Source organism: Sinocyclocheilus anshuiensis, unplaced genomic scaffold (assembly GCF_001515605.1).
Source record: "Sinocyclocheilus anshuiensis isolate Anshui unplaced genomic scaffold, SAMN03320099.WGS_v1.1 scaffold562, whole genome shotgun sequence".
Classification (NCBI taxonomy): domain Eukaryota; kingdom Metazoa; phylum Chordata; class Actinopteri; order Cypriniformes; family Cyprinidae; genus Sinocyclocheilus; species Sinocyclocheilus anshuiensis.
The window spans coordinates 962,568-988,131 of NW_015544158.1; the positions used below are offsets into that span (position 1 = coordinate 962,568).

Genomic DNA, 25,564 nt, shown 5'->3' on the forward strand with positions numbered 1-25,564 from the left:
TCTATCATTTAAAATGCTATTATATTTGTTTAATGTAAAAACATCATATTTAATGCAGTGTGCTCTGCATCATTCTTATTTCGATCCAAACAATTAAATTGCAATATCGTTGCGATGAATAAGCATCCAAATTTCCTCAAAGCTAATTCGCATGTTGCTCGTTGTTTGTACAGCTGTCTAAATTCAGTTGGAGTTGTAAACACCGCCATCGCGTGGTTTTTATGTCGACAAACCACAATGTTCTCTTTACACTCACTGTCTGAAAGGCGAATAGCCTACTTAATTGAAATACCTTTTAACTTGTTCTTCTTGTACTTCTCCACAGAATTCTGCCTTTAATCGGGTAGGCTACTTTTTTAAACGTTTTTTTTTTTATCAGTTCACATACGGAAGCCGCGTAACGTTGTGTTGATGGACAAAAGCCCAGTGATGAGTGTCATGACAACGGCAAAGTCAATTTATGATTCGGTATTTTACACAAAACCAAAGCCTGAAATCAAACATACAAAAAATCTTGCAAGCATTGTTATTTACTTAAAGAAATATTTTGCACTTAAATTCGTTTGAACTTGTCTTGTCTTGGTGTTTTTGGTGTTTTCCCTAGCTAGTGGCAAAGATTACAACCCTTTTTGGTTTATGATAACGTGCACTTTGACATAATAGCGGAAATATAATCTGATGCCACACATGAGTAAGCTCATCAGCACGAACACTAACGCGACTGGTATTTGGGGGAATTTTGTGCTCAGGGCCATAATAAGTCCATTTCCGAAGTCAGGGATCATTCTGCTTTAAAGATGCATATTTACAAGAGTAAATATAGCCTAGGCATACAGTAAAGCATTCTATTGCATTCATCAAGCATTCTATTGCTATAGTGAATTATAATTAATTAAAATGACATCTAGTTCATAGTTTGGAATATTTTCGACATTTTGTATTGGTGCTGATAACCACATGTCTATTACTATATTAACACCGTAGTGAGCAGGCATATAGAATTTTGACGAGAACTGTTTACAAGGGGTTTGCAAAAGTAGATTAAAATATAATAAACTATAATTAGGCAATTCAATTATTGATCAATTATTGATTAGATCTGATCGTCTTTAATGGATTTTAGATTGTCTAAAATAAATTTGGCACAGTCTTATGTAACCATGAGGTCTTTATTTGTCATAGGAAAGCTTGCAAGTGCAACCGTTTCATTTAGTAAGATTTGGTTTAGTCACTTAGTCAATAAACTTTGTTTCCGCTCGTCCCGGGACTCGACTGAAACGCTGATGATTAATACGCGGTGAGTCAAATGCGCAGCTGGACTATTTATGTCCCCTAAATATAGAGCCACGAGCCGTTCACTCTCAGTGCAGAGCAGGTCACTGCTTTACTTCACTTCTAGGTACAAACAGACATTATGTTTATTCATTCTATTTTTTATTATTTATTTAGCCTATTTAAACTATGCCTTAAAGCCTCAGTCATTCTTGAGACATGGGACAAAACAGGTCCAGCAAGGGTAACTGCTATTAGGTTTAAAAATAAAAATATTTTCAATTTTAAATGTCATAAGGGATTAATAATAGAATGTATTTAACACAATTATCACCTTCAATTTAATTTTCTCATTATTATACCAAATCTATGTTTCTTAATGTCCTCTCACTACATCTAAAACAGTGTGTCCACAGAGAAGGGTTCAATCATTCATATTCAATAAAATGGATAAAAATGTTTTTTGTTTTTTTTTATGATGAAAAAGAGCTTGTTTTATCAAAAGCAACACTTAATAATATCTCCTATCAAAGCAAGGTTGTTTTTTAATGACACATGCATGTTTAATATGATTTTAAAGTTGCGTCCCCACTTTTTGTCAACACCGTCAGACATTCAATAAAATGTAATAAAATCAGGGAATATCAGGGGCAGCCGTCACTCTAAAGGAGCCCCTTGCCACAGTTCAACTCTGCAGAGTACATCAGCGTCAGACTGTCAGAGTTTTAGTTTTAGAATATTTTAAATCCTAATGTTAATATCTCCTGTGTCACAGCCATGATATGTCAACACCATCTTCCAATTTCTGAGGAAATTATTTGAAATATTTAGATCATTTTATTCTCCTGAAGCAGGTTCCATTAGCATCTAGCATCAACAGAAAAAAAATTTGTGTTCCAATCTATCAAAACACTTAAATGTGACTCTTGAATAAAAGCTTTATAAACAATAACATACTCACTGTTTGTTGTGTTTGTTTTAATACAGTAATTGACTGATTCAATGTATTTGATAGTTAAAATGACTACAACTTCAGGTTTTCGTCACCACCGTCAGATGTGTCACCTCCGTCAGTTGAATATTTTGATAATATTTCAGTATGATATTTTATATTTGTTGTGGAATTGTTGGTCACATTTGAAAGTGTAATCTGTCTGCTAACACGAGAATGTGTTTTGAAATGTTAAAAACATCTTGAATGCTGTTAAAGATAAAGCTGAAATTATATTACACAGTGAAAGCATATCTCAGTAGCTTAGTACATATAAGATACATAAATGTAGTTTCATTCGTCTGAGTACAAGGTTTTATTTTTTCAATTTTGCACCCTGTTTTGTCCCACTTCTCAAGAATGACTGGCCTACAGGTAATTGATCTGGGTTGGTACAAGAAAAGTGCTTCTAGGATCGATATCATGAACTAACAGGAGAATGGTTGCTCTGAGTACTGTAAATCACTTTGTGTACAAATGTTAGTTAAATGACTGTAATGAATAGCATAATTCAGTACAACAAATCCCGAAAAAGGAGAAGGAAAAACCTAAAAGTATATAGTATTATATTCACGTCAACAGCTTAAATATTTAACAACGTATGTCTAATAAATTGTTTATTTGGATGGGGTTAAAGTTAAACAATATTCACCGCCATTCAAGTTTTTCAGAAATAATGATTCATCGTTGACACACAGCCTTGAATAAGAGACTGTGTTAAATTTACTCCACTTCCTACAATAATTTAATGTTTTCCTGTGGTCGGATGACTAGACCAAAGAAAACTTCCAGAATTTACTCCCACATATTGATATTTTCCTTTTATCTTAGATAATCACTAGTGTGTTCTCCATAGAGTTGTGAATCAGCGCGAGTAAAAACACAAGCATGTTTAATATGCACTATGAATCACGAGCGTGACTAACGCAACAGGAATAAACTTTAATCTATTAAAGTATCAAATGCAGCTGAAGTCAGTCTTTCAAGTCTCACGACTGACATCTATTGCCCGCTTTGTCTAAGAAAAAAGCGCAATATTAGACAGCAAACGCACAATACCAACTTGGGATATTATCAGAGGCATACTTAGGCTAACTGCTTACTGCACAGTATAGCCTACTATTTATTACATTTATATACCTAATATTATATACTTATTATATGTCACCTAGCCTGATTATTCAATTCAGCAAGCATTAAGTACCTTCTCAAATTACTCTGGTTACTTTGCATATTTATCCAGTTTTGTATGCATATGTAGTCTGTCCTAAATGTTGGCAATCCAATAAAACAATAACAACAAAACTTTTTTTTTACAGTATTCAAATAAGCATTGAGGTATGTCCATATTCAATGTTTGCATGACATTCTGTAGACTAAATAGCATAGATGTATCTTTCACTGCAGATGATAACTCCTAATCATATTGTAACGGCCACCTAATATGTTATGTAACTTTAAGACGCCTGTGATGTCATGCGTTGTCTAGGTGGGTGTGTCTGTGTAGCGTTTGCACTGGTGGTGATATTGCAGACTGTTCTACTATACTCTGCTCCAGAAAGCATCCTGGTTATTGTATTTTTTTTTTTTGTAATTCTGCCAGAGTGTCTTGTATTTTTCTCCCCACTCTTTTCCATGTATGCGGAGAGTGCGAGGATCCTTTGAAGCTACGTATAAGGACGTATGGGATCACCAACTCTATCGTCTGAGTATTCTTTTCCTTCTTTTATTTCCTGACATCTGGGCAAATCCTACAACACTCTGGTGGACGTTACAATATGTTGTTGGTGGAAAGAATGGTTCTGATAAAGTGAATGATTATCATTAGACATGATCTTAGGGTTGGAAGCCTGTTATTTGTTTAGTATCTTACAAAAACACTGTCTGTCATACTGTGGACAGTGTACATACTGCAGACACAGCAAGTGTAATATAGTAATATTATTCTGAATAATAGCCCAACAGTCAGTTAAGCTTCAGTTTTGAAATATTAAACATTATAATGCATTTTTTGCAATATTTCTGACATTATTTTATATTAAGTTTTTTTTCTCAAATCAATTTATACAAACTTCAAAATGCAATCTTTAAAATTTAACATTGCATTGTGCAGGTGGAATCGATAATTTACATATACACAAAAAGTCTTAAAAATCACCATTTCAGAAAAACTGGGTAAAACAGGTTATCCAACCTTTGCGTTTACAGCTTTGAAATTAGGCTGTATGCAGGAGGAAGTATCACCATGACGACAAGGGTTATCTTTGTTCACCATGTGTTTCCTGTCTAAGTGAGGTGTTTAGTGCAGGGGATATAACAGATCTACGGCTAACACTCAAGAGGTGCCACTTCATTGTTTAATGTGCTCATGTTAAGTGTGGAGGGTTTTTAACCATACTGGGCTGCCACTATATGCTGCTGTGATTCTGGGGTTTAGGATACAGTGATGGCAGGGACATGGTCAGAGGTCTGGACATTGTACCTCATATTGGCACTTGGTACTCCAGACCCCTCACCAGCACCCCAAGAGAAGCTCCATGACTTCAGAAGAATCTTCTTGGGTTTGGATAAATGCAACGCCTGCATTGGAACATCCATTTGCAAGAAGTTTTTCAAGGATGAAATAAGGTAAACTAGTATTTTTGCTATTAAGTCAGAGAAGAATATTCTCTTTGTCCTTAAAGAGAGTTTTTAAAGATATACTACAATACAAGCATAGGATTCCCCAGAACAAGGTATCCAAATGTCCAAATACAAAAATGTCTAAATATTGAAGTTAAGTGATCTAATATACTATAATTAGGTACATTTTTAATGAACTATCCAGCTTAAATAACTTTCTGCTTGTAGCCTATATATGTTCAAATAAGAGCATTGCATGCTATTGGAAAATCAAAAGACAGTCAAAATTGTCTTCAAAATGTGCAGCTCACAGTATCTAATCATTGATCCGAGGGAGCATGAGCAATGAAAGCAAAAACAGGAAGCTAATGTGGACACTGATTATTTCACCGCAGGTTTGAAAGATGGCTGACCGCTCAGTCTAATCTCTCCTCAGCAGATGTGCGTTCATATGAGGGGAACTATACAGACAGCACAGCGGGCTGGAGACCTCTGGTGCTGTCCCGCTTGATGTCTCCTCCCCTGCAACAGATATCAGACAATAGCATTTGCACCTCAGCAGGCAAAGGGAAATCCTGCAGCATTGAAGCTGTCCTCAGGGCCACGTCACGCTTCCAAAGATGGGTCCGCTCCAACCTACTGCTTCCCATCATGGTGAAGGTCTGCATTCAGTCTCTGTATTCTGATGTCTATTTGAGGTCAGCAGTGGTTGAGGATTTAAGGTCTGAACAATTAAATTTCAAAGGGTTATTTATTTGAAAACTAGGAGGTGCCAATTTAGCACTTACAATGTGGCAATTTTTTTCTTAATTAACAATGGTTCTTAAAGTTTTGGTGAAGATGAAGGTAACAAGTGTAGTTCTTCCTTTGTAGCCAAACTTTAAATATGTTATATGGGAGTTTCTTCAACTTTGGGCATGTTTATGTTCCATTTCTAAATTGCATGTAATTTCCCCCCACAACAAACCATTTTGTTTTAAATAAAGTGCAAAACGAAACGAACCCATAGTTGAATAAACAACACCCTATAGATATCATTTGAAAACGTATGAGTTGTTTTTTTTTTTTTAATCAACTCTTTCTCTAAGGGTCTGGTGACCCCGATGCTGAGCTGTCCATCTCAGAGGCTGCTGGACCGCATTGTGCGACGCTACTTTGAAGTGACCGATGTGGGAAGTGTGCAGATGAAGCACTTCAGTGAAAAGGACAAACTCAGACTTCTTTATACCCTGGCTGTCAATCAACAACCTCTCATAATGCAGGTATAACAATAAGATGGCCGCCAATTGCACATTGTGCAGCAATTGAGCATGACGCTTGCAACGTCAAGGTCATAGGTTCGATTCCCAGTGCATTCCCAATGCATGAACTCAGTCTTGAACACAGCGGGGGACCAAATTGTTTTATAAAATATAAACAAACAGAATGGTGAAGGAAATTTTAGGTCTAATTCTAGTTGGGAAGTAATCATTTTGAACTATATGCAAATAATATTTAAAATATGCACACATTAGCATTACTTGTATGTCTAATATTTCGAAAACATAAAACGTTTCTTGCCTCGTCACATTCAGTTACGAATTAACGTTACATGATTCACGCAACTGCTATGCAAATTATTTGAATTTTCAATTTAAAATGGCCAGAAAAAAACAGTAATCTTGCAAAATGTTATTACAATATAAAATAATGGTTTCTATTTTAATATCCTTTAAAATATAATTTATTTCTGTGATGCAAAGCTGAATTTCCTTCAGCCATTACTCCTGTATAAAGTGTCACATGATCCTTAAGAAATCATTCTAATAAGCTGATTTATTATTATAATTATCAATGTTAGCAACAGTTTTTTTATTAACAGTATTTTTTTGGAAACCGATACTTTTTTCAGGATTCTTTGATGAATAAAAAGTTAAAAAGAACAGCATTTATTCAAAATATAAATCTTTTTAAATTAGATTTTAATGTATATTAAAATAGAAAAATTTTATTTTACGTCATAATATTTCACAATATTAAATTTTTCCTGTATTTTTGATCAAATAAATGCAGCCTTGATGAGCATAAGAAACTCCTTTAAAAAACATAAAAAATCGTTCTGATCCCAAACTTTTGACGGTAGTGTATATATAAAGAAAGCGCAAATGTACAAACTGGCATTGCATGCTCGAGCTCCCTCGCTTCCTGTTTTCAGCCCTACTTTTGACTTTTCTGCCTACAGATGTTTCCAGGCACAGAGGGCTGGCCCTTCCTCCGCTACCATGGCTCCTGTGGAAGGATGATGGTCTGGGCAGGGAGCAAACCCCTCAGGAGCCTGTTTTCCTCTCCGTTGGAGCGCCGTGCGGACATTGCCTACCAGCTTCTTCACATCACCCAGAGCCTGAGCTCCAACAGCCTCCAGTTCAGCCTCTTCTACACGAACATCTCAGAGGACATGTTTGGTACCTTGGATGATAGCAGGGTCTTCATTGTGGATACCACTACCATAGGGATCATTGACTTGCAGGAAGGTCAGTTCTGGCTTAGTCACATATGTAGCAACCTGTAAATAGATTTTATGGTAAAATATTGCTTTTACCATGTACACAAACAAACTTACTTTGTCATGTTTCAAGTGTAATTCAAGTCTTCTATTCATTAAAGAATCCTGGAAAAATATTAAGCAGCACAACTGTTTTCAACATTAATAATAATAATGAGAATTATTTATAGAATTATTGAATTTATAATATTCCTTGAGCACCAAATCAGCATAGAATCAGAGTAGAATGATTTCTGAAGGATCATGTGACAGTGAAGACTGGAGTAAACATGCTGAAAATTCAGCTTTGCCATCACAGGAATAAATTACATTTTAAAATATATTCAGATAGAAAATAATTATTTTAAATTGTAATATTTCACAATATCATTGTTTTTTTTACTGTGTTTTGATAAAATAAATGCAGCCTTGGTGAGGACAAGAGAATTCTTTCAAAAACATTAAAACATTTTATCAACCCCATTCTTTTTAACAGTAGTGCAAATAAAATGTAGAAAATAAAATAAATTAAATTAAAAAGAGATCATCAGTTTTTTAATTATTCATGACGTAGGTTTACCAGTGGCGGAGCTCGAGTTTTATACATGGGGTGGCCAAGGCTAATTCAGGGGGCACATAGACCATGACAGAAAATCAGTGTATGACTCCAACCTGGCATAAAAAAGCATGACAAATCCTACGATTACTGATTACTTCACATTACCCTACATTAGCTATACATTCCTACCGTAACTTCAAATGTTAGTCTATTGGAACTTATTTCTCTATCATATGATTAACCAGCGGTTGGATCAAAAGATCTAACATTAACTTATACAGTGAATTTTGTAAATGCTGTTCAGGAAACCTAAAACTTCAACTTACTTCAAACAGGGCTGCCAACGTTGAGTTCAGCCTGGAGTGAGAATTTATTCAGGAATAATTTGCAAGCTTGCAATTAAGTAGCCTAAATGTTTTTTCTCTCTCATTTTTTCTAATCTAAACTATAGGCAGGGAACCCTATTGTTAAGGTTTCATATTAGACCATTTTTTAGAATAAGGTGTACATTCTAGAATAACGTGACCATTTTTTACTTGTGTACATTTTTCTTGGACACTGAATGGATTTTCTGCGGTTATGTAACAATGTTTTGAAGCTGCTGTCTTTCCGCGGTTGAAACACTCATTGAGTGATTACATGAGACATAAATTCAGTAAGTTGTAGTGTATCTTTCAACACGCCCTCGGATATTCATTCTTGTTTATTTCATGCTAATTAGAATTAGCACTACTGCTTTGCTTGAACTGAGGCAAAGCGGGAGCGCATGTGAACCATCACGCCACTAAAGAGCTCCAAAACTGTATCTATCGTTTCAAATTCTTAATAAAACTAAAAGAATTTGAATGCTGAGAATTTGTTTCCTATTATCAAAAGTAACCTGCTCTGTCTTGTCTGTCAGCGTGTTGTCGATGTCCTCTCTTTGCTCTGCGATGTAGGAAAATGAACGTGTGGCCTGAGTTAGCAGAGGCTGGAAGCTACACCGGCTGAGATGAAGCGCGATGCAGCACACCAGATGCGTCGTGTCCTTGAGTTTGAGGCTTAAATAAATGCTTCTTTCAGTACTATTAAACAAGGAAAATTAAATAATAGGATATTAAATTTTGGGGTGGCCAGATGTCAGGGGTGTTCAGTGCCACCCTGGACACCCCTCTGGTTCCGCCACTGAGCTTTACTGCATAGTGATCATTTATTGTTTAACCACATCTGGTGCTATGTCATACATGTGTTATACCTAAACTCATTATTACATTGCTCCTTCCTGCAGGATATCCTCCTGATGAAGACTTGCTAACAGAACACCTCGATGTCTTCTCCTGTCTCAGTGGATCTTGTGAAAGACCGCCTCCGTGTGAAACTGTTCGAGCTGCACAGAGTTTTATCCTACTTTGCAAACATGTCATCAACAATCTGCTCGTGCCTAATGATGTGCAGTCAGGTCATCTTCCCAAAGAAGCAGTCAGTGCTCTCGCTATCTGTGCAGACCAATCGCAGTCTGACCAAAGAATAATTGCTGCAGCCCAAACCTTAAAAGACATTTTACAGACATTAAGGCCATGCAGTGCTCTCTATGGATACAGGTATCCTGAATGCCTCTATAGTGACAAGTTCTAAACCAAAACTAACCACTTAAAAGGGATAGTTCACCCAGAAATGAACATTCTGTTATCTTTTACTCACGCTCATGTTGCTTCTAAACTTGTGTGACTTTTTCTTCTGTGGAACATAGAAAATATTTAAAATAAAAAATTTTTGTTTTGTTTTTTCTTGTCCATACAATAGAAGTCAATGGTCTCCAATGGTCTTCTTCAAAATATCTATTTTGTTCCACAGAAGAAGGTCGTACAGGTTTGGAATAATAAGAAAGTGAGTAAATGAGACTTTTCATTTTTGGGTGGACTATCCCTTTAAGGCGGACTATCCCTTTAAGGCCTATTACTGACAGCATAAAGGTCACAGATACTTTCTGAACCTGGCAGTATGGCAATATAGAAAATAGCACTTAAGACAACCATGACATGAAATGGAGTGTGTAACATCATCAGTAATCAGTATATATCCAGTGAAAGATCTTTATGTTATCAAAGCACAGTCAGCAAACAAAGACTTATGCAAATAAAAAAAGAAAAAGTCTATTCAAATTGTATACATGTTATAATTCATGGACGAGACAAGGCATTTCATCACAAAAGAATCATTTAATTACAAAGACAACTCTGATTAGTAACCCATAAACCATATCAATCTTCATGTTTCTGTACAATGGTCGCTAAGCAGTTTTATTCATGTATAGAAAATGTAAAAAGAGAAATGTTCAAAATGACATTACTCCATAAAATTTAATGGCAGGAACTCTGGAAAAAAAAATAAAATACCAGCATTCCATCAACAAATATTTTCAAGCAATAAATATTTATAAATAGTGTAAATTTACAACAAGATTAGAAATATAACACAAAAAACACAAATTAATGTTTATTCCTTAGTCTGTGCACAACCCATTTTTCTTTGTGACTTGGCTATCCCCCTCCAACTTAACTTTTTCCTTAAGAAAAAGAGACAAAACATTTTTAAAAAGGAAAAAAAAATTCACATTACAAAATTTCTTTTTTGTTACCTAAAGAAAATGTTGAACAAAAAAGCCCAGCTACGGTAGTACTTAAAGAGGAAATAAGATTCAAAGAAAATCATGTATTAGCTCGTACATGAAGTACAGAAAAAGACAAAAGAAACAAAAACAAAAAAAGAGGTTTAAAGCAACAGTAAAAGAAAAAGGAAGAGTCAGTAGTTTTGAGTGATTTTGCCTTTTGTGGTATATACACAAAACCATTTTTCCTCAGCAATTAGTCTATTTGTAGTTTGTGTTTCAAAGAGAAGTGGTGCTGAACAAGCTGAAACAGTCCTGAAGATGGAGACGATCCCACTTCACTCCAGTGGGCCGAAACTCCATACTTGGCAAGGTTGCATAGACAAACAGCTTAGAACCAGCAGCCTTGTGGGGTTTGCTACAGAAACCAGTGGTGTGGAACTGGGTCAGGTCTCCTGAATATCAGAAAGAGATGCGTTGCGTTCCAGGGTGTTATCCGAGGAACCGTTAATGTTAACGTCAAGTTGAGGAAGAGGGCAGGGGTGGGGCCTGTGGAAAGACCCAGAGGATATTAAGCATGCTCTTTTCTTGCTATCTGAGACTATTAATCATACAAATATAAAAAAGGTGATAGAAAAGGTTTATGCAGAGATCTATAGAAGGCAAGGGCTTCTCAAGATAAGGGCTTTGAGACTTACTAATGTGAATTGGTCATACACTTGCATGAGGTCCTCTATTCTGTACTGCTCTAAAACCACAAAGTTCTCAAGGTTAGGGCTGCATCTCTGAGCACAGCCCTGGCAGTGCACCACGTATGTCTTACGTGAGTTGCTCTCACTGGTGACAAACAGCAGATCAAAGACCTCCACCTGGGATAAATATATATATATATTAAAACATATGCATGAATAGAAAAGATCCAATCAAATAAAAATGGAAAATGGGAAGATATAATTAAAACAAACTGAAATATAAATAAATAAAAACCCTTAACTGTAGTTTTTATGTTTCTGGCAAAACCAGGTTTTATGGCAAAAGAAACAGGTAAAAATGTAAAAATATGTATTTTCTATTATATTAATTACCTAATGGTAAGCAAAGTGTCAAGACAAACTTTGAATGTTAACTTTACAAAGCCTTGTATGAAATTTGTTGAAAAAACATTCTAGGATCTATAAATAAACCCTTGTATAAAATTTGTTGAAAAAAAAAATTCTTGAATCTAAAAATGAATATATTTCAACATCACAGGCATGTTTTTCATCCATGATCAATGTGATCTCAACATGATTGCCATGATAAGTAAGATGCAGAATAAACACAGAGGTCTTTTAGAACCACTTAATTTTTAATGACGCTTCCAATTGTTTGTGATTAAAGGATAAGAATTTTCAAAAATCTATTTAAATAGAGATCACATTTGCAAAGTGAAATGTTAAGCCAACGAATAACTAGCTGAGCATAACTAGAAATACTTTAAATAATATACTTAAATACTTGACATTTTCATGACTTTTCCATGCATTTTTAGAATTTAATTATTTTTAATACTTTTTTTCAGGGCTGACAATTTCCAATTTTAAACAAATGTGCCAAAGCAACCATTTACTTCGAGTGTAAAACTATTTTCTGTTATTTAAAACTTGCATACAATACAAATCTAAAAAACTTTGGTGAAGAATACACACCTCACAGATGCTACAGTAGTGAGCAGGTTCGTCCTTGGTCCTTCCATGCCAAACTAGCTCTTTTCCAGCAGCTATAAGCGCCTCCCTCAACGTCTGACACTGCTTTAGTGTCCTCAACAAACAGTACCTGAGGAGGAGGAACAAACCTTATTTAATAATTCCGTTAATCTGCTTGAGATTTCAGTCAAGAGAAACTTTGTCATTGCGACTTCTCAAAGAACCACAATCGTAAATGTACTGGAGTAGACTCACTTGATCATCTCAAAGAGTTTGTGGTCTGACACTTTGATGTTCCTGGCCATGTTCCAAGAGAGGTGAATCATGGGAACAATGGATTTAACATTCTGGAGTTTGTTCCACTCATAGCGTTCCACAGCTGACTTGTACTGATGCACTGACGAAGAACAGATAAGAATTAGACACTTTGATCAATTAACAAATAGATTAACTACATTTTAACAAGGTTTAGAGTAAAGCACCTAAATACAAGCAATACTGATATTATATTTCACTTTACAAGGGTGTAAAACCTCGCTTTCTTCAAAATTGTAACATTTAAAACCAAGTGAGCTGCCTACCAAGACAGCCTTTTTTTATGGACTTTGTAAATTAAATATAATATATGTATCCTTCATTAATTCATAAAGTGATCTCAAAATACAAAATAATTAAGAAAAAAGTTAATTACCACACAAAACCAAGAGAATTAGATTGTTAATAGATTTTATTATACATATACAATTAAAAATATAGAATATCTTAAAAACCTATACAAGATTTTCAAAGCTTTAAGATTGAATGTGACTTTTAAACAGCTGAAACTATCTTTTTTTAATTTAGAACATAAAAAAAAAAGATTTAAAAGCATTTTAACAAGTTGCCAATGTAGAGTGCTCTGAACAGTCACTTTAGACATTCAACAATGATTCAGTCACTCCCTCAGAAAACAGCTGCATATGTAGGCAGTTGGTCTTCAGAAGCTCACAAGGTTTTAGAACAGATCCAGTGGTCTAACAGCAGTGATAAGCAACTATTTACCAGTTAGTGGTCCTACATTCCAGGCAATGTTGTTGCACCAGCCGATAGCCTGAACCCAATGCACAGAGCCTGTATTAAGCCAGACCAGATCACCTGGTCGCTGGATAAAGCGATACACTGGAACATTGGCCTCACACAAATCCTCTAGATTTGGCCACCATGAGCCCATTAGGTAATTTATATTATTCCTGCATAAAGAATATGTCAGTCAGTACATATGCAAGCCATACAAACATGCTAAAATTCATATTTTACATTAAACCCAAAGTATGGTGTTTTAGTAGAATTAAAGCATTTTTGATTGTGCTTACTTTTCACAGAAGTCATTCATGACACCCCAGTACGGCTCAGGAACGGCAGACCATTCGCAATCTCCAGGGCCGATGTTAATGTTCACAGAGCAGAAGTTGTTATTTTCTTGATGACCTGAATGGAAAAAATTAATCGTTTAGTATTTTTATTAACATCCCTACATTCAACTCTGTAACGTCTGTATTTGAGCGCTGCCTCTGTAAAGCACGGCGAGATGTGTATGTGCTGGCATGCCAATGAGCTGACCTGGTGTCCTGCTGCCTGGGACCTTCATATACAGCTGGACTGTGTTCATGCCGAGAATGGTGTGGCCCACATGACTGAGCAGATTCCCTGCAGACACCACCCGCATGAAGGCAGGCAGCTTACTTAACTCAGCCAGCTGCAGCTTCCACCTGCAAGGCCACAGGGCAGAGAGGTCAGATGCAGCGACCTAACATGTCTCCCTGTTCCATCACAACTCTATGAGTCTGTCTGAACTCTGCAAGAGGTCTGAAAAGGCCCATTTAACACTCACACAATCCTCCTTCAGATTTCAATTAAACTCTCTCTAGAGCATCTTGATGAAGCACTAAACCACATGAGGTGTGCATTAAAGTGATTTTATTACTGTTAAAGGGTTTTAAGCACAACATGAAATAGAGTGCCTTTTCACCATTAAAGAAAGAAGTGTTTAAAAGATTAGTTATTTCAGATTCTGCTAGGTGACAATTATCCTAGAATTCATCAAATTGATCAAGAACTACTGTAAAGACATTTGTTAAAAATTACTGTAACTATTTCTATTTTAAATAAATTACAAGAAATACAAGTGTAATCAATACACTGTAGCTATTTCACACTTCATGGAGCATCATTTTCTACCCAGAAAAATTTCTCATATTTAATAAGAAATGTAATAATAATTTTCTCAATTACAAAATTAGCACATTAGGAAGATTTTTTTTTTTTTTACAGATTATACAACAAATGTTCTTATGAAAGCTCTATTCAGCACTCCAGTCTACAATCAAAGCTAAAATTTCACATTTTAAAATCATAATTTTCTCTCATTATGATAAATTATAACCAAATCTTGGATTCAATCTTTGTCAATTTGTTTTCTTTCAATTAGGATTGGTTGTAGGGCTCATTGATCTAAGCTTTTTCACCTCAGAGTCAGTAAGTTTAGTCCAATGTGATAACAATAACTAGCATTTTCAGGAAAAAGGAAATCTCTGTTGGTCAAAACAACATGAGGGTTAAACTGTAATCATAATTTACATTGTTACTGTTTTTGATAGTATTTTGTCTGGTTGAATGGTAGTATATATATATATACGCTGTCATATTGGCCCTACCGATGCTTGATCACAGCTGTGCCTATATCTGCAATTTTACAACCAAATGTTGTGCCTGCAAATGCATTTTCATTAAACAAGTTGTGGCTTCACAATGGCTTTGGGACTTTAATGCATACAAGCAGATCTGCAACTTTCTATTTCATGTTAGATGGTTTGCACTTGAATAAAGAAACATTTAAAAGAGGAACAAAACCAGTGAGCACTTACTTTTTCTCATCTGACAAGTCAATGTTGGTCCCAAACTTGATGTGCTTAAAGGGACCTCTTCTTCTGCGGACCACACTGAAACAAACGCAGGCTCCAGTTAAAGACTATGGTTCTGTCAAAAGTGTTTAAAACATTTAGACTTTAATTGAACATGGACTTACTTTTCTGATGGAGCAGATTCTGTGTCTGAGTGGTCTTTCTGCCCTTTCTTTTCATTTTCCTCCTGTTAGATACAAAATGCGAAAAAGCAACCATTAGAATCAAAGCACCAATCATGAAGTGTTTCACAGTATCAATAGCATTCAGTGTCTATCTTTGGGTGCTTTTACACTTGGTTTGATTGCTTGGTCCGAACCAGAGTTCAATTGCTGTCCCCGCTGGTTTGTTTTCACACGGATAGTTTTTGGTTCCAAACCACGGTACGTTTGTGTCATCATAGCAGCAGCTGTTCATCCCTTTTGCTAGGTAAAAACTATGTAGAAGACGGCAAAATGAATGGATGCTTGCTTGCTTCATTTTTGTACTTTGGAATTTAAAAATGTAGCTTCGTTTCCAAAGCGCCAACACAGCACCACATGCGTCTATTAATCACGACTGTAATGCAAAGGTTCAAAAGAACACGGTGCGAGCAGAAATGAGATATAAATTCTCTCTGCTGCAGCATGTCACTCACGCTTATCAGGAAAGCGATTGAGTAAACACACACATACATATTTTGATCAATTCATAGGTCATTAATAGCAGTTCACTTCCGTGATTTAGTACGACTGCATTCACATCAGAAGCAAACCGTACCGGAGTTTGCATGAACCACACCCCAGACCACCCTTTTTAGGCGGACTCGGGTACAGTTCGCGGGTGAGCACCAAAAGTGCTAGTGTGAAATGGCATGACAGTCACACAAAAACATACAAACACTCAAACTCCTGGCACGAGGAGCAAATGTGGATTGTTGACATACTGGCCCCACTTCAGAGCGAATGGACAATCAAGAGTGCAAGATTCTAGCCATTATTTTTTGTATGTGTGTTACGACCAAGAAATCTAAAGCCATGTTAAACTGATGCCACTAATGAATTATTCTCTCAACATTTTAGGATTGCATGTTTTTTTATTATGACAACTCACCCGCAACGATTCCTGGAAAGACGAGGCCTGGTATTGAGCGTATCTGGCGATGGTGGTGTGAGACCGGCTGCTCTCAAAACGCCACATCTTCCTGCTTCCCGTCACATCCCAGTTCTCATCAGTGGGCTGAGATAACTGAGTCCTCACCTCCACCAGGTGCTCTGGGTTGGCCTCCACCAGAGTCTTGGTAGAGAACAATCCTAGGTCTGGCATGAAGAGAAAGACACCAAAATGTCAACCGATGAAAACAAATAATAATTAATTAATTATTAATTATAAAAATTAATTAATTCATTCAATATTTAATTATTAAATAGCAATAATAACTATTATTTTTTATTATTATTAATTCAAAAGGTTTTTTTTTTTAAGGCATGGTTTTGGAGGGAATGTGTGATTGAAATTTTCAGCATTTTTAAATTAGCAACAAGAGACAATAGAGGAAGGATACAATTGGGAATCAAACGGGAATATGAGGTTTAGGTTTCAAACCCTTACACACAAATTGGGTCCAAATGTAGAAAAATATGGACAAACACTTTTTTGCTATACAATAAAAATGCCATTTAACATGACAGGAGTACTCAAATTGTCCAAATGGCCCAAATTTTCCTGACAGCAACTTTCCAGCCAATAATGAAGAAATATACATAAATGGTCTAACATTGAAAGACCATGACAACACATTAACAAGGATACAATATCAGTCCGAATCTAATTTAAAAATGTTGTCAATATTTCATAAAATACTTCTATTTTCTCTAGTAAGGTGACCATTAGAGCCCATCTCACAGCAAAATTATATATTCCATCATGTCCTTTACGAGGTTTGAAAAGCAAGTACATAAAAACTCCATTTATGCAGAATGCTGCTGCTGCTGTTTTTTTTCTGTGGTGGGGATGCTCCCATGTAATGCCACTTTCAACATGCAGATGGTGCTGTTGTCATTTACACCCAAATCATCCTGAAATGTGTGTAAAACTCTAAGTCTGTAGTGGTGCTAGTTAAATTTCTGACCGAGTGCTGCTCAGTCACAAAACTACAACATAATAATTTAAACAAAGGTGCTAATACACAACAAAACCCATAAAAACCACAGATCAGTGCTCACACGTACGCAGTGCTTTGGCAAGCACTCAAATGTGCACAAGTGCCCAAAAACACACTCTCACCTAGTTTGAGGGCTCCAGCCAAGCCACGGATCACTGTAACGGGGTTGGCTGCGTTTGTGCAGAACTGGTGTAGAGGCGGAAAAAAAGCGTCCCTCTTGTTCTCCAACTGCCAAGGATTTAAAAAGTAGGTTTAGGTGACTGGAGAAAAAAAGCTTGGAATTTAAAAAAGAGTGTAAAAGTGCACGCATAAATTAAGGTCAAACAAAGTTTACTTCTTTCCCATGGCAACAAATGCTTTTAATCGGTGCAACTGGACCTTGTATTTTGACTTGTAAATAGCATGACGGCAGTAATACTAGAATGAGTAGTTAAAGAGCATCCAGGCTGCACCGTGTCAGATGTTGGTGATGTTTCACTCACATAAATACTAGGAGTGGGAGGATTGAGCTTGTCCTTTGGCAGAGGAGGGAAGGGTGCAGGTGGTAACCGTGGAGGGGGACACTTGTCCAGCAAGATGCTGTTACTGGACACACCATTCTTCCCCAGGTTTCTGTAAAATAATTTTCATGAGATATTAATTAGCACATGTCCAGATGGCTATACATAATATAATATAATAAAAATCATAATACATCATTTTTATCAAAATCTCATTTTAATAGACTGCATGCTGCGGTGAAGATTGTAATCTCTGATGTATTCTTGTCTACATGACAGGGACACTGAGGGTCAGCACATGTGCTGTTGCTTTCTAGACACAGGCGGAGCCACAAGCCAGATCACTAGAGACAGAGAGACACACTGGCAATGTCCTTCCCCATCAACAGCCATTCCAGTCAAAACAAACAGTTAATAAGACTGTAAGCACTGAGGAAATGTCCCACTTTAACCAACATGCCAGAGGGTCAAAAGAAAATTTCTCTAAATAATTACAGCTGTGAGGCTGGAGCGTAGTCATGCTGGTTTTTGTTTGGAAGCGGAACCTTGGTGATTATAAAAACTGACAAGTTTGACTCTGCCTGACATTTTCTGCAGCTTAGTCTCTGTGTTGCTGGGTAGTGTGGTACTTTCGCTGTCATTTTTAATGATGGAATAGCTTTTTTAACATGTTGTGGCATAGAAAATATTTTGCAAGCAAGAATTTATCAGTCTTGCTTATTACTAGTCACTAGATAGGTTAGCAAATGCATATGAAATTAGCACTGCATAAACAAACAAATAAATAAAACTGTGCATACTATACACTACTATTTAAAATTTTAGGGTCTGTAGGTTTTTTTTAATGTCTCTTCTGCTCACCAAGGCTACATTTGCAACTTAAAATAACTTTTCTGTTTTAATATATTTAGTGTCACAAAACATTTCTTATAATTATCAATGTTGAAAACTGTTGTGCCACATATTATTTCTCTGGAAACCTTGGAATATTTTCCCTCCAATTTTCTTTGATTAATATAGAAAGTTCAAAAGAACAGCAATATTAATTTGAAATAGAATTGTTTGCAAACTTACAAACGTCTTAACTGTTACTTTTGATCAATTTAGTGCATCCTTGCTCAATAAAAGTATCAATTTCTTAAAAAAAAACATTAAAAAAAAAACATACTGACACCAAACTTTTAAAGGGGTCATATGATGCTTTTTTAAAGATCATTATTACTGTATACAGCTACTACTGTATACTGGCAGTGTATTGAAAGCAAGCAAAGACCATCTTGAAGAGAACCACACAGCTGTATATTTTACAGACACACCCCAAACAGAGTTAGTAGACAAGTCCCATGACGTTTCCCATCAAAGCTTATAAAATGACAAAATATAATACAATAAAAAATATAATACTACACAAAAGCAGTAGTTCAACTACCTTCCAAATAATTAACAGCTCACCACTGCAAAATCTTTTTTTTTAGCACAAATCAAAACAATACATCAAGTCATCAGCCTAAAACATCATTTTACAGCAGATTTAAACCAAATCAACTAGGATGGATTTGTATTACGCCAGAAAAGGTGATGATGTGGTCTGGCTGGATGTAATTACATGCACACAAAAAAAGCTGATAATCCTGTTAAGGTGGCTTAGTATAACCATAACCAAAAAACAGCACAAAACCTGTCAAGAAATCTGTTTTGAATTCTGCACAACTAGGCTCAAATGCATGCAGGAATGAGTAACTTACCTGCATGCTTTCAGCACGTCACTGGAGCTGGGGTAGATGGAGACAGAGGACCACGGGGCAAACGAGGGAGGCATGGGTTTATGACAAACCAGCGGAGATGCCACCTTCAAGGGGCTCTGAGAGTCCTCCAGACCTTTGCCATTGAGCGTGGGGCTGTTAACACTGTTCTGAGTGCTGTGATGGTCTGCAGATTTGGATGAGGGTGTGGCTGCGGACATGGCAGAGCACGGGGAGGAGGCCACCGAGTTTTCCTGCGCCTTAAGCCCCGGGTGCAGACTTGGGTGAATGTTGTTAACCTTTGTGCCGGCAGCCGTCAATCCACCGCAATTACTATGATTACTATCATTGGCTTTTCCAATCAACAAGGCAGAGAGCTGAGGATTGTCTGAACTAAGTACACCTGGTGAGCAGGGTTTCGCCCCAGCAGCGTCTGCCTGGCCCTGATGGACGTGATTAGGCAGTCCTTCTGCAGTGGCAGTGCTGTTAGGCATCCCTGCGAAATGCCCATTTCCTGAAGGCTTGCTCTCTTGGGTGTGAACCATGCCTTGCTGTCCACCTGAGGTAGCAGAGTGAGAGGAGCAAGGTGAGGGGATGTGATTGTAACTGGCCTCCGGCGCTAACGTGTCGCTGGCTGTGGCCGAATTTCCGACCTGATTTGGAACGCCAGTGCCGGCTGCCGGGGTAGGCTGGGAAGTCCCAGCGGAAGAGAAAGGCTGCTTGCCATTAGGACCTGCTGAACATGAACCTGGACTCTTCTGAAGCCCCTGCAATAAAGATAAAGTGAAAGGAATACTGGGTTAAGCAGTGAAATACATCTTACATCCTACCTTCATTCAAAACTAGAAAAATATTTATACAGTATATTTATACATAATACAGTAAATATTTATCCATGGCATGTAATATTTTGGCTTTCATCACTATGTTTATTTACCCTTCTTCAGAGAAAAAAAAAAAAAGATCCAAATTTTGAGCTGGAGAAGTTTCTGAAATGTGGATGATTTGCCACAGAACGACTCTAAAGAACTTCAATATTGTACATAACATGATAATGATCTTATAATGACGAGGACATTATAATCTCACCTGAGTGGAGTTGATGTGTTGGCTTTTCCACGGTTCATCATCCATGCTGCTGCTGGTGGGGGTTGTGCAGTTATGAGGTAGTGCGTGTTGCCGCAAGTAAGGCACGTTTATGTTGCTCCCCATTCCTGGGAGGTGATTATTGCCCACAGAGACGGTATCTGTGTTACCCAGGGTTCCAGCCGTGCATGGGGCGGGGCTTGCAGGGACAGGTCCATTGGCTATTGGCTGAGCAGCGCATCGTGAGTGGGCGGATGGAGTGCGGGAAAGAGCAATGTGTGGATGGTGAGAGGAGGATGTGGAATTAGAGTCCATAGGCAGTGAGGGGTCGGCTATAGGACCGTTGGACACACTGGGTCGTATCTGACCCATAGCATTCAGCCTCATCTGTTGGGCAGAGCAAGAGTGATGGCAAACCATCAATATTAAAATCTACCAAAAAGTTTGCAGTCTGCTATGCACCACTTTACACGATCCATACCTGCTGATTCTGTTGCATTAGACTGAGCTGCTTTTCCAACTGTTCCAGCATCTGCAGCTGCACTGGCTTCAGATTAGCCCTATTGGTCCGTAACTGTTCCAGAAGCTGAGTTAAAAAATAAAATAAAATAAAAAACTGAATAGTTTGCTTTGGATAGTTCATAAGAATTATGATTTTTTTTTTTTTAAGAAGTTTCTTATGCTCACCAAGGCTGCACGTATTCTAATAAAAATACAGTAAATCCAGTAATATTGTGAAATACTATTAAAATGTAAAAGAACTGTTATCTGTTTTAATATATTTTAAAATGTAATTTATTCCTGTGATAGCAAAGCTGAACAGTTTACAGATGTAGAAACATCCAGAATGAGCAACCAACCTGAAGCTTCTGTGGGGTTAAACTCCAGTTGGGGACTTGATGATGACCTGGAACATTTGCCCAGGAATCAGGTGAATTCTGATGGTGAGACAAGAAACCCGTAAATAATCAAACACTGCATGACAGTTGTAATAAGATAAAAAAAAAAAACTAAAATGCTGTCCTTTAGTACCCTGGCTGGACTAGCAGTCCTCTTCCTTTTGGCTGGGCCGGACTGGTCATCAGTCTGGCCAGAGACCATATGAGGGGGAAGAGACTGGCCTGGGATTTGGGACTGGCCTTCATTGCTCTGATAAGCTTTGCAGGTGTTCTGCTATTGGCAACAAATACAGAATTGTAGCTAGGACAGTCGCATGAACATTTCACTAAAGCAACCCAAATTGTTTTTGCACCACTTTGACAATGAAGCATCAATAATGATACTTTTCAGTGTCAAACTGCTCCGTTACACAATAAGCAAAAGGCCAGGTCAAGAGAAAGTTTATGCCAACTTTCCCACTCACGATTTTATCAGTTAAATATATGAGAAATATATGCTAGTAGATTTAAACAGTTCCCCAAAATTAGTGACCAATATGTTGAAACAAAGGATGATGTGTGTTGATGAGTGCAATGGTCTAATGAACTAGTGGAAATAACTTTAAACCTTAGCAGTTTAAGATTATTCTCCAGAAGCAATGTTACTAACAACATTGTTCTGTATGACTGGAAATTAAGGACCTTTTACTGGTACTTAATCATGAAGGCCTTACCACACAATTTGATGTTTCATTAAAGGAATGTCACAGGTTCAATACAGACCAAGCTCAATGGTTAAAAAAAAAAAAGTGGTGATGGGGCTTCTGTTGATTCAAAACAACTGCCTACAAACTACCCTTCAAAAGTTTGTGGTCAGCAAGATGTTTTAATGTTTTCAAAAGAAGTCTCTAAAGCTCAACAAAAGTTTCATTTATTTGATACAGTAAAAACAGTAATATAGTAAAACATGGTTACGATATTAAAAAAAAGTTAATTTTATTATATTATAAAACGTAATAACTTCATTACTTCAGTGTCACATGATCTTTCAGGAATTATTCTAATATGCTGATATGGTGATCAAGAAACATTTTTGATTATCATCAATGTTGACAGTTATGCTGCTTAAAATCTTACTGACCCCAAACTTTTAAATGGTAGTAAATATATAATATTTAATAGTTATCTGGTTGTACTGTACAGTAAATATCTTGTTGCAGCCACAACATATACTTTAAAAATAATAATAAATAAAAATTAAGTGACAAGTTTCAATTGTTTTCTGTTGTAAACAAAGCCACAAATGGCGCTAAGCTCAACCTGTACTGAACCCAAAACATTTCTTTAAAACGTCACAATGTCCAAGCTACCACTAACAAATCATTTTTGTGAGTCTAAAACCATTAGATGGTGTAAGAGTGGCTTGTCTAGTGGCTTGTCTACTGGCTTGTCTAGCTGATCTGTTCTCACCTGTTGTGTTGTGTTGAGCGCTCCCTGTCTGGAGGTGAGCTCTGCTGGGATTGGTAGGCTCCATGCCTCCTCAATACTAGGGAGCATTTTACTTTTACTTGGTAAACTACCTTGCGGAAGATTACACAACTGAGCCTAGAAAAAGATTGCGCAGAAAACATGTTCAATGTCGGATTCAGCTAAGCTTAAGTCAATGCAATGGTGGTATGCATGAAATCAGATGAAAATGACACTCATATCATTCTCAGTGTATAGTATGTCAGACAAGCGGACGTGATTCAACTCAAACAGGAAGGAACTCAAAAACGAACCTGGTAAACAAGGGAAAGCTAAACAAACAGATGGTTCCTAATTAGCTGCCACAGGATAATGCATCAAGCAACAATTCATATCTTCCATATAAGATTTTGTCACGACAAGCCACAAATGACAACAATGGTGTAGAAACGTTTGTGCTGTTTGCTTGGTTTCTATTTTGATGTGCAATACACAAACATTTCAAAACATTTCAGCATTTAGTAACAACTATATACAAATATACCATTTTTTATTTTCTGATTAGCTTTGCTGACTTTTCGGGAGGTTCCTTGTGGTCCAATATGGTAAAAGGGTTTCGGAAACCTATCGGCGATAGGACAAAGTTGTGTTTGTACATGGTCGTTTTAAGTGTTAGGATGGTGAGAAGAAGGTGATTACACAGCTCTGAGGTGAACACTTTAGCTTAAATGTCTTGAGCATTTCTGTCTCTCCCGAGAGCAATATAAACCAAGCCTGAAGCAACATCAGCCCCAAATGACCCCATTTACACCCAGCTACCAAAAAAACATGCAAACAACATGAGTGTCTCACTTTAATGTGCAAGAAATGCACATAAATAATAAATGGCAGCAGCTTAACATGATAAACAACAATCATTAAGAGCTTACCCAATTGAGCACCATGTATCTGCACTGGCCTCAGACTTATCAACAGACTGTCGGTAAGATATGAAGGCATCTTGGACCTTCCCAATACTTGAGTAGCACCTGCATGACAAGCAAAAACACCTCAAATCTGGCACATGAGTTGTAGAGCTTAAATTTAAGAATTATATTTATGTTTATGCATTTGACAAGACACTTTCAGCAAATTACACTGGATTCAAGATATACATTGAATCAGTTCATGCATCGTTTGAAAAGTTTGAGCTACACAAACTAAAAAGAGTCTCAGTTTCATTAAACAACTTGGCAGGACTACTTTAGGACACAAGCCAAAATGTTTGGATAAATCTATTCAATATATAACTTCAATATTGTAATTTCGAACCATGCATTGTTACAAAAAATAATAATAAAAAAAAACAAAAAAAAAAAACAAAGTAATGTATGTGGAAGTGGAATTTAATTTAATTCGGGTACATTTTTGCTTACCTGCCCAAGAAGTACCAAGACTGTCCCGAATTGGGGTCTGCTTCTAGGGACTTCTGCAGACACCGAATAGCATAGCTGTTCTTGTTGGCTTTATCTCCCAACTGTTCGACCGTGTGATGCATCCAGCCTGAGGGAGCGATGGGAAACATGACGATTAAATAAGAAATTGCATTCTCAACAAAACAACTAGAATACTCTCTCCCCCAACACGAAGCCACAGTGTGCACTATGGAGGCTGTTACACTGGTACTCATAAAGGGAGCAAATGGTTTGTTCTTGCTGTCTTTAGGGTAGGGTGGGGAGATGAGGTAGAGTAGGATCGGGGGGGGTTTCAACTACCACCAGCAGCTTCAAAAGATCCCAGCAAAGATGGCTCTGTCCAAACAGCCCCTCTCCTCTCCATTCCCAGCCAGCCAGAGGTTGTTAAGGAGAACGAGACAGTGTGCAGACAAAGAATTTCCCCCATGTGGCCTGGCTTCTCCTAGACACTGATCCCAGCCGAGCTCTTAACACCTGTGGCAAACGCCTGCACCCGGGACACGTTACTACAGCAACCAGACCACTGCCGACAACTGCAGGAGCAACGTGGCAATGGTTATATGGCAGCTGTTTTTTTTTTGCTTTCTTTTGGGACTAGCAACAAAAAGAAGCTCAGTGTGAGGATTCACAACTCGCAATTGTGCCAATTATTTAAATAATTTCATGATTTATTGATGCCTTTAACCCAAAGTACCTTGCAGACCGCTTCATCCTGGAGTGCTTTGCTCATTGGTGCCACTTTCCAGTTTATGGATTACTCTTAGCTCAGATTTCTAACCACACCATGGTATCCCAAAAGCAATCTGCACATTTATTATTAGCTATTGCATCTGGCAAAATTGCACACCCTCAAGAACTAGAGCATATCTTAGAAAACCTGGACTGTACATTTGGGGATGCTGTTATTGAGAACACCACTAGCAGCACTTGGGGAGATGGCATGATGCAATACATTAGTGAGGACTGTCTGAACTCTAAATTAATGACTTATGATGAACAATTACCTAACCTGAAAGTGTAAAAATGATTCAAAAACCTAAATGAAATATTCTCTCTTTAAAGGATTTACAATGTATTTCAAAATACACCTCATTACAAATCTGTGGAATTTGTAGCTG

General features: G+C 37.1%; 2 protein-coding genes across 2 annotated transcripts in view; one reads left to right on the plus strand and one right to left on the minus strand.

Annotated features, from left to right (window-relative positions):
* The first annotated feature begins 4,651 nt into the window (after positions 1-4,651).
* On the plus strand, positions 4,652-9,641 carry dipk2b (divergent protein kinase domain 2B). Its single transcript, XM_016495429.1, has 5 exons — positions 4,652-4,891; positions 5,281-5,545; positions 5,974-6,147; positions 7,107-7,395; positions 9,233-9,641. The coding sequence occupies exons 1-5, from the start codon at positions 4,710-4,712 to the stop codon at positions 9,577-9,579; spliced, it is 1,257 nt and encodes a 418-aa protein (XP_016350915.1). The 5' UTR covers positions 4,652-4,709; the 3' UTR covers positions 9,580-9,641.
* Positions 9,642-9,848: 207 nt separating this feature from the next.
* LOC107695454 (histone demethylase UTY-like) overlaps positions 9,849-25,564 on the minus strand; it is a 40,024-nt gene continuing 24,308 nt past the window's right edge. Inside the window, exons 11-30 of the mRNA XM_016495356.1 lie at positions 24,408-24,534; positions 23,951-24,020; positions 22,996-23,130; positions 21,680-21,820; positions 21,508-21,585; positions 21,129-21,233; positions 20,651-21,034; positions 19,565-20,328; positions 17,802-17,931; positions 17,442-17,547; positions 16,269-16,474; positions 15,302-15,363; positions 15,141-15,215; positions 13,837-13,985; positions 13,590-13,704; positions 13,279-13,466; positions 12,493-12,634; positions 12,241-12,367; positions 11,251-11,421; positions 9,849-11,101 (exon numbers count right to left, since the gene is read on the minus strand). Coding sequence (XP_016350842.1) covers positions 11,072-11,101; positions 11,251-11,421; positions 12,241-12,367; positions 12,493-12,634; positions 13,279-13,466; positions 13,590-13,704; positions 13,837-13,985; positions 15,141-15,215; positions 15,302-15,363; positions 16,269-16,474; positions 17,442-17,547; positions 17,802-17,931; positions 19,565-20,328; positions 20,651-21,034; positions 21,129-21,233; positions 21,508-21,585; positions 21,680-21,820; positions 22,996-23,130; positions 23,951-24,020; positions 24,408-24,534 — 3,305 coding nt within the window. The 3' untranslated portion in view covers positions 9,849-11,071. The remainder of the gene's footprint in view (positions 11,102-11,250; positions 11,422-12,240; positions 12,368-12,492; positions 12,635-13,278; positions 13,467-13,589; positions 13,705-13,836; positions 13,986-15,140; positions 15,216-15,301; positions 15,364-16,268; positions 16,475-17,441; positions 17,548-17,801; positions 17,932-19,564; positions 20,329-20,650; positions 21,035-21,128; positions 21,234-21,507; positions 21,586-21,679; positions 21,821-22,995; positions 23,131-23,950; positions 24,021-24,407; positions 24,535-25,564) is intronic.

Bases quoted from the DNA above. Each gene is read 5' to 3' on its own strand.
- dipk2b (XM_016495429.1), top strand. From the start codon at position 4,710: ATGGCAGGGACATGGTCAGAGGTCTGGACATTGTACCTCATATTGGCA. The intron at 4,892-5,280 runs GTAAACTAGTAT...ATTTCACCGCAG, and splicing joins TTTTTCAAGGATGAAATAAG to GTTTGAAAGATGGCTGACCG. The intron at 6,148-7,106 runs GTATAACAATAA...TTCTGCCTACAG, and splicing joins AACAACCTCTCATAATGCAG to ATGTTTCCAGGCACAGAGGG.